Here is an 8,289-nt window from a genome sequence, read left to right on the forward strand (position 1 = left end):
TTCCCATCCCCATTTGTTACAGGTGACTGTGCCTACTGTGCCAGCTTCTCTGTGTTTCCTAACCCCTATCCAGCAAAACCTGGCATGCTAGCACACAGTGTCAACCCTTTCAGGGCACACCAGGGATTAAGCAGCTAAGCAGAACGTTGTTCTCACAGAGTTCCAGCAGAGCAGGTGTGACGTGGGGCACAGTAACACCTCAAGGAACTGCAGCAGTCTGCCACTTAAGGATATTTGTATGCATATCCTGGCAGCAGGAGGTTTAGCTGAAGAACAGGGAAGTCCCTGCTGCTCTCCACCTCACACCAGGGAGGTTGCTGTGAGCTGAACCCAGCCCAGATAGTGTGTAGCCTGCCCAGATAGCTCTACATGGCAAACGGACCCTTCTGCATTCATGGTGGTCACGCCCTGAATTATCCTCACCACCCTTCAGGTGGGTTCTCCACATCATGCCTGGATAACGCCACAGGCTGATGGAAGCATGTGAAAGTTAGGGTCTGAGAGATGAGGTTCTCCACACTGCAGCTGGTTTGAGGTTAACCCAGCTAGAAAATGCCAGATGTGTATCAAAAGCACACAAAGGAGCAGTGCTGTTATCATTAAATCCAGCAGCTACCTATTTACACCTGGACCTACTGGAAAGATGGCTGTTAATGTATTCCTGAGCAAGACTTACACTCATTTTCAGGTCTCTTGGCAAGTACCTACTTTATGGGAAGAAAGAAACTGGGGGAGAGAGGGAGACTTGGCAGAAATTTTCTCTCATCTTTGCATCTGGCTTGCTATCCATATGGATTATGTGAAACTTTAAAATGGTCCAATCTGTCCTTTTCAGACCTCTAAAGGAAAGCAGAAATGCTGCTCCAGGACTGAACGTCACAGTGACAAACCTGTTCACGAAGAACTCCAGTGTAACTAAGGCTACAGTGAGCGCTGCAATAAAAAAGGCAATCGAGAATGACCCGTCCTTTGTCGGTTCTTGGGAGGGTATGTCACTCCTTGCTAGGGAAGCAACTAATCAGCAGAAACAGAGATTTTTAAAACCTGGTTGGAAGATTTCGGTGGGCACAGGAGCCCATCAAATCACAAGCCTTGTTGATTTTAAGGAGCTGAATGGTCAATCTTGGGTAATTTTGAAGAGCCAACAATTCAGTGCTAGCCTCTTTCATCTTATTAAGGCTTCCTAATCCTGTGTAAAGAAGAAAAGGAAAATATTTTTCCCTGGTAAGGAATGGTATGGTGGTTTTAACCTGCTGAGTGTTAAGAAGTGGGAAAAATCAGGATAAAATAGATATATAGAGATATATATTATGCTTCTGAGAATAAGCCAGTATTTTACTGGCAAAATAGGATGAAACTCTCTTTAGACTTCTCCCATAATAAGCCATGACAATTGTAATGAGGCCTTACTGATTAGCTACTGAGCTAAGGGATTTGTTGATTTAAACCAGTAAAGTCTGGCATTATTAAAGGTGTAATACTGGGAGAAGGAGTTCCTAATTAAAATAAGGATGCTTTTTCTATTTTCTTTTTAATACAAGTTCCTATTTTGAAATCAGCTTTTTTAAAAGGCATAGCTAATAATGAAGAGTCCGTTTCATGGCTTAAATTGTTGTCTGAAGGTGACTGTATCCTCAGCTGTGAGAAGGAAATAGAAAATCCCTGAGAGCTCCCAAGACACCAGTGCAGTCACATCCCTCTACAGCATGCCTTGCACTGAGGTCTTTAAACCATTCCCAGCACAAGGGCATGGATCTAAAGAGCTCCACACTGGGCAAACAGGATACTAATGCAGCTCATGAAATGAGCTGCATGCCCTTAAATGTTTGTATATCTCTAGAACTGTATGGGATCTGGGTCTCACAGTTCAGTTGTGGAAAAAAAAATAGGAGAATAGTTATCGTTTTTCTCTGTAGGTTTTTTGGTTTGTTCTTTTTTTTTTTTTTTTTTTTTTTTTAAGGTGAGTCAGAAAGTTAGTTTTCAGAATATGAACTTATGGGAAGAATGTCCCTTTTCATGGACTGGTGCCAGGGAGATTTGGATATAGTTGAAGGAGGCTGAGAGACAGAAGGTCAGAAGATGTGATGGAAGCAGGACCTCAACTGTTAAAGAGCAAGGAAGAAAACAAGGGCTGGTCCGAAAGTCTGCAATATTGATGTCCCAAGAAAAGGAATTATAATTTTTTTCTATTTAGAATTATTCAATAATTGGTCTTTGATTTACTGGGCAAGTGCACTGCTTTCTATGAAATGGTATTCAACTTTGCTCCCTGTTTCTCTTTTAAAGAGGGAAGACATTGTGATATTTATAAATGTGATCTTAGAACCACAACGTGTGTGGAAGAGAAAGGGGAAGAGGAAGGGGAAGAGTTTCCAGAATGCAAATGCAAACCTGATTTAGAAAAGACAGAATGGGATGATCGTTCTTGTTCAGGTAAGAACCTTGCTGCTCTATCTATCCCTGAAAGGCTGATCTGCTTATTCCCTTGTTGAGAAAGGTGCTGGGCAAATGTGCTGGCCTCTGAAAATCAGGGAATGTGCATCCTGTTAAGAAAGCTGTAGAAATACATCCTCACGTTTCACTTTGAACAAGTCTATAATTTTATTCCAGTAGAATAAATTATTAAAACTTGATAAAATAGTCACTGAAACCAGTGAGTAGGCAAATCCTTAAATGCACTCTTGGAGTCCTGGTAACAACTGAAACCTAAACAGGTAAAGGATGGAACCAGTTGAATCCTATACTCACAGCCTTCTCTGCTGGGACATATTTTGGGAATAAATTCTACAAGTTACTTGAAGGAAGCTGACAGAACTGGAACTCTCATGATGCACTACAATAGCCTGTTAAGGCTCTGTCCTTTGTTTGTAATTCCAAGTTTGCATTACCTGGATTTAGACAGGCTTTTGTGAGAAGAATGATTTCTGTCATTTTTTGGAAACTGTTAGTTGTTAGGGTTTTATTTACTTTCTTGTTTTGAGTCTTTTAGTGAGTGCTGTTTATATTTTAGCTATCCTCCAAAGCCCTGTGGTGTACCTAATTTTCTTAGAAATACCTTCTTTTCTCCTTATGGAAACTAAAACTTTCACACTACAGAACTAAAAAAATAGTCTAATGTGTAAGATTTTAAGAAAAACAAAAAATAATTCAAAAATCCATGATAAAGTTATGAAAGCTGGCTACAATAAATCCCAGTGAGATGGGATCCAGTGTAGGCCTTTGTGGTCTCACGCCTGACTAAAACTCATGCAGTTTGCCATACAAATCATCTGCTGTGAGATCAAACTTCAGGCCATTGCTTGCCTATGGAAGATGCAGCCTAGCCAGATTTCCTTTTTGATGAAGTTGGATGGTTTTGAACACAGCCTGTTTACTTCTAATTTTGTGATTTTATATTTCATTTTTTGCTTTACATGGGTACATTCCCTAAAAAAAAACCATTTGGATGCTTTAAAGCACAGGAGAGGAGTGGGGGTGTGTTTCCAGAGAAATAAAATAATCTTCTGTCTGCAATTCTCTCATGTTTTTCTCCCTGAAAATACAGTTTGCAGTCAAAACTGCTCTGCAGCAAAACACAAGTACTGCGTACAAGAAGAAGGGGGTCCTACTTGCAAATGTATGATTAACTTTAAAAAGGAGGCTGGAGAATGTGTGGCGTGAGTACTCAGCTTTTTGTGACATTCCTGTGTTGTAGGTGAAGGCAGGGGAGAAGAACTCTACCACAGGGCCAGCTGCAGCCCAGAAGAACAGGCTGCAGCCACGTGAACCAGAGAGATGCCCCAGGGGGAGAGCAGGGGCTGTCACAAGTTGGGGTGTCACAAGTTGTGGCGTTCTCACTCCTTGGCATTAGTCTTTTGTGTGCACTCATAACACCTGGGAGCAAAGGCAAGGAGCCCCAAGGTCACCCCTGAGTCAGTGAAGAGGATCAAGTACTTCACCCCATAAACACAAACTGCTCTGGCAGCGGGGCTGAGCCACGGGAGCTGCTCTGCTCAAGTGTTTAGTAAGCAACAGGCATTAGAGCAAAGCGTGCCTCCAGTCCCTGCAATGTTTGCACTGCTATCAGAGGGGATTGTTTCCCAATAACTTTCAGATCTTAATTCCTGCTTGGATTTCTCTCTGAAATGATTTCTGTCAGCTCAGGATCAGAACAGAACAAGGGTGTTTGCTGGTGAGGCCAAGTGAGTGACTGGTTGTGCTCTCCTCTGGTGGATAAACAGAGAGACTCCCTCCCCATATCCATTAATTCAGCTCTTTTTGTAGTTATTACTGCTGCAAATTGAACATTTCTTACCATAAAGGAGATACCTTTTAAATATAAGAAACTACTAAACGAGAGGAAGATAGAGTTACCAGTCCTTATAGGCCTTATACTGAGGCTTTTGTTAAAGACATTGTGTAGCAATTCTAAGTGGCTCAGGGTGTAGAGTTTAGTTCTTTAGAAAAATTAGGTCCTTTTAACATTTTTCAGACCGAGAACCTGAAACTTTAAGTGCTGAGATCACCAGTCACTCTGAAAATCTGATTGTTTCACTTTAATGAAAGTAAATAATTTAACAGTATGACAGGGTTAAAGAGGAAACCTGTAGTGAACACACTTTGTGGAGAAATTGCTGACAAAAGGGGGAAATATAGTATTGTTTTGTGATCATTGAATGGTTTGGATTAAAAGGGATCCTAAAGATCATCTTTTCTTTCTCTCTTTCTCTCTTTCTCTCTTTCTCTCTTTCTCTCTTTCTCTCTTTCTCTCTTTCTCTCTTTCTCTCTTTCTCTCTTTCTCTCTTTCTCTCTTTCTCTCTTTCTCTCTTTCTCTCTTTTTCTCTTTCTCTCTTTATTTCTTTCCCCTTTTTATTTTTTCTCTCCTGTAGTTGTTCAGTGGGCTACTCTGGGGAGGACTGCACTGACAGTAAGTATAATAATTTCTGATTTTTAATTATGGTCTTGAAAAATACCTGGTAATGCTTAATCTGTCTGAGATAACAAAAAAAGTGGTAGCCTTTAGGGGTGCCACCATTCTGTATTTATAGAAAAACTATGTTGGGGGAAAAAAAAGTGAAATTTCTCTGTTGTCTTGTGTGCATAGGGCATGGGAAGAGCCTATTTGATACCTAACTATAGTTTAGTATCAATACTAGCTTAAACAACCCCTACATCCTCCCAGTTGTTCCTGTCCCTTACCTATAACTATGTGTAAAACCATTCAGTGCATAGTATTAGGACCTAGAGCTGGAGTCAAAACAGCCATCCATCAGAGATGGTCTTTAATGCATATCCTTAATTTACATCTTTCTGTGACCACAAAATGTTGTAAGCGCAAGGAGCCTGAAAATAAATCCCTTCCCTTTCCCCTTCCCCTTCCCCTTCCCCTCCCCTCCCCTTCCCTTATTTTCCAATATTCACTGCGAGTTATCAATTGACACATTTCTTTTTTGCTGTTTTTCCCCCCAGATAGTGAACTCATCCTTATAATAGTGGGCACAGTGTTTGGAGCCATTATCCTGTGCTTAGTGATAGCAGTCTCTGTTGTTTCAGTCAGGTAAGAGTATTTCTTGCAGTTGAATAGAAACTGCTTTGCTGTGTGTTCAAAATAAGGGTTTTGCACTAGCTGAAAAGAAAACATGCTATAAAAATCTGTTGCATGCTTCAGAATGGGGCTGAGTGTTCAAAATAATGTGGGAGTGGACAAATCACTAAGTTGGACTTAATAAGTAAGGCACACTAAATAGTCTTTTAAAATCTCCTTTGTTCTTTCATCTCTGAAGAGCAAAGCACAAACAAAATCCAGAGAAGAGGAGCCTGATCAAGTCAGGGTATTCTGACATGAACACCTCTGAGGACAGACCAAGCATGTTCCCCAGGGTCCAGACCACTTCTGGCCACGCAAACCCAGGATATCAGCCCAACAACCCCTATGAAATGCGTTCTGCAAACAGAGATCGTTTTCCAGAGAGGGATTATGATGATTTGGTAAGTGTTTCACATAGTCCTGTGGGAATGGAATTCCTGAACAGTAGCACTGTGGGCTACAGACATTGTTGGAACCTAAGCTCCCCTCTGTACATCCTCCCTTGGTCTAGAAGGCCAAAGGGGTATAAAGGCACCCAAACAACTGTAGCTGTAGCTAGAAAAAGTTGTCTTAATGCAGAAATTTTCCTCAATGCAGAGATCAGCACTCATGAAGACCTTTCTAAAGCCCCACTAGTCATCCTTGAGCCACAGGATGGATATGTGAAAAGCAAGAGTCAAAGCAAGAGCTTGGCTGCCCAGTGGCCTGCTGCGTCATAGGATATTTGTCTGCACCAGCCAAAGTCATCCCTCAGTACAAGGATGCATCAAGCATCACAGGCTGCTGCCACCTGAGCTTCTTTTAGGCTGCTGTAGAGTCAACAGGTGCTGCAGTGGCACCTCCCAGCCTCATGCAAGACTCACAGTCAGATCAAGCTGATGCCCAGGGGGTTGTGTCCTCCCACCTGGCTGCTGCTGCCGTGTTCAGCAAGAGCATTTGCAGAGGGGAAAGGTGTGCCGTGCCATGAATAATATAGAACAGTTTTTGCACTGCTGTGGCCCAGGGGAGCCTGGTCAGCAGAGGTGTGTCATTATGTGGAAGGCGTGTTCCAAATTAAAAGGCTGATTTATCTTTGAATTCTGCAAGGGAGCCACAGAAGAAGCAGAGGCTTGAGATTAGCTCAGTTTGGGTTGATAACACCAAGGTTGTGGGATCAAATCCTGTATGGGACATTCATGCAAATGTTAGACTTGATGATCTTTGTGAGTCCTTATTTCTCTTCTTTTCTTGTCTGAAAATTCTCTGTAGTACGAAATATCACGGGAGCCCATGGGCTTTAGGACACAGAGCAGATACTGAGTGACCAGAGCAGCAGAAGGATGGAAGGATGGATGACCACCACAACACTGGATCAGAGCAAAGGGCTTCACAGCCTCTCACCAATGCAGTTACTTCAGCAGAAGAGACAACAAGGTCCTTAACCCCAGATTCTCTCAAGATTTTCTAGAGGAAGATTCCTGCTTGAAAGAGATCATGGACAACTTTGAAATAAGGGAAAAATGTTAGGGAGTAGGTAGAAGAAGAGGACTTCTTTTAAAAGAACTAATGTGCTCCAATAAACATTACACTTCTTCAATGAGGCAAGAGAGTGAGTGTACACAAGATACCTGGATTTTAACCCTGCTGGTTTTCAGTTCTTCTGGAAGATGGTCCAGGCAGTATGAGTGATGCTGAAAAACATCAGTACCCAGAGCTTCACTTGGATTTGTGCTCACTTAATTTGAACTACGGCTTTGGGTAGATGAAAACTATTTTTCATGAGAATCTGAACTGTTTCACTTTACTATATTAGATACAGGTTTTTTCACCCTCCTCAACCTCTCAATATCTGAATGCATTCTGTTCAGATCTCTGCTGACATGGGTTGTGTGAGACAATGGAACTTATCTGACCTTTTCCACAGCCTTCTTTCCCAATACAATGGCAAGATACAATATCTACAAACAAACACTATTCTTCTTCATCTTGCAAAACTGCATTGATTTTAGATTTTTAGCTCCTGTGGAAAGTGTTAGCATTTTTCTTTCTTCTGCAGTCTTTATGTTTGAATGATAATAAGCTTGGTGTTTGGGGTATTTTTAAATTTCTTACATGCAGTCAATAAATCTGTCTGCAAAAGAATTTATATTTTACTGTGTTTTACTGAGTGTGCATTATCTGTTGACTGGCATTAACAATATATTTATATAAAATACTTATATGCACACATGTACATATATTTATAGATTATAATCATTTAAATAATCATTTAATTCTGTTGTATTTTGTGTTTTGGTTTTTATATATGCAGATTAACTTTTCCTATTAAATATTATTTTTCTCAGTACCATTTTCTTATGTTCCTCCCAGGGATTTAAGTGGGTTTTTTTAAAAAAACTCCAGAGACTATTTTATGTTAAAATTTATGCAGAATTTAGACACAAGTGTGCACAGATGAGTTTCAGCACCCAGGTTTCACTCACAAGTTCAGAAGTGTTATTAAGCATTAATGAAGTTAAAATGTTTATTATTGTGAGACTTGCACCAATATTCAGTGATTGCTTTTGGTGGGAACTGTGTAGTTACTACAGCTGGGCCTCCTTTGAGAATGCTGGACCAGCTCTGCTCTGTCTGATGGCAGCTGTTACTGGCCCAGATGAAAAGTGTCTTTCAGTTTAAATGACAAGTTTGGGGGTCAGTGTACAGAACACTGTATGTGGCTGCAGAGGTTACCAGGATGTCCA

At 41.0% G+C, this 8,289-nt stretch overlaps 1 protein-coding gene across 13 annotated transcripts in view; it reads left to right on the forward strand.

Annotated features, from left to right (window-relative positions):
* The window catches only part of MUC13 (mucin 13, cell surface associated), a 31,363-nt gene extending 23,672 nt beyond the window's left edge, over positions 1-7,691 (forward strand). For all 13 annotated transcript variants that reach the window (XM_038143338.1, XM_038143334.1, XM_038143332.1 and 10 more), the window contains 7 exons: positions 836-987; positions 2,287-2,433; positions 3,545-3,656; positions 4,869-4,906; positions 5,449-5,536; positions 5,763-5,967; positions 6,815-7,691. In XM_038143338.1, coding sequence (XP_037999266.1) covers positions 836-987; positions 2,287-2,433; positions 3,545-3,656; positions 4,869-4,906; positions 5,449-5,536; positions 5,763-5,967; positions 6,815-6,865 — 793 coding nt within the window. In that variant the 3' untranslated portion in view covers positions 6,866-7,691. The remainder of the gene's footprint in view (positions 1-835; positions 988-2,286; positions 2,434-3,544; positions 3,657-4,868; positions 4,907-5,448; positions 5,537-5,762; positions 5,968-6,814) is intronic.
* Positions 7,692-8,289: the final 598 nt, after the last annotated feature.

The sequence above is a fragment of the Motacilla alba genome, chromosome 7 (genome assembly GCF_015832195.1).
Source record: "Motacilla alba alba isolate MOTALB_02 chromosome 7, Motacilla_alba_V1.0_pri, whole genome shotgun sequence".
Lineage (NCBI taxonomy): Eukaryota > Metazoa > Chordata > Aves > Passeriformes > Motacillidae > Motacilla > Motacilla alba.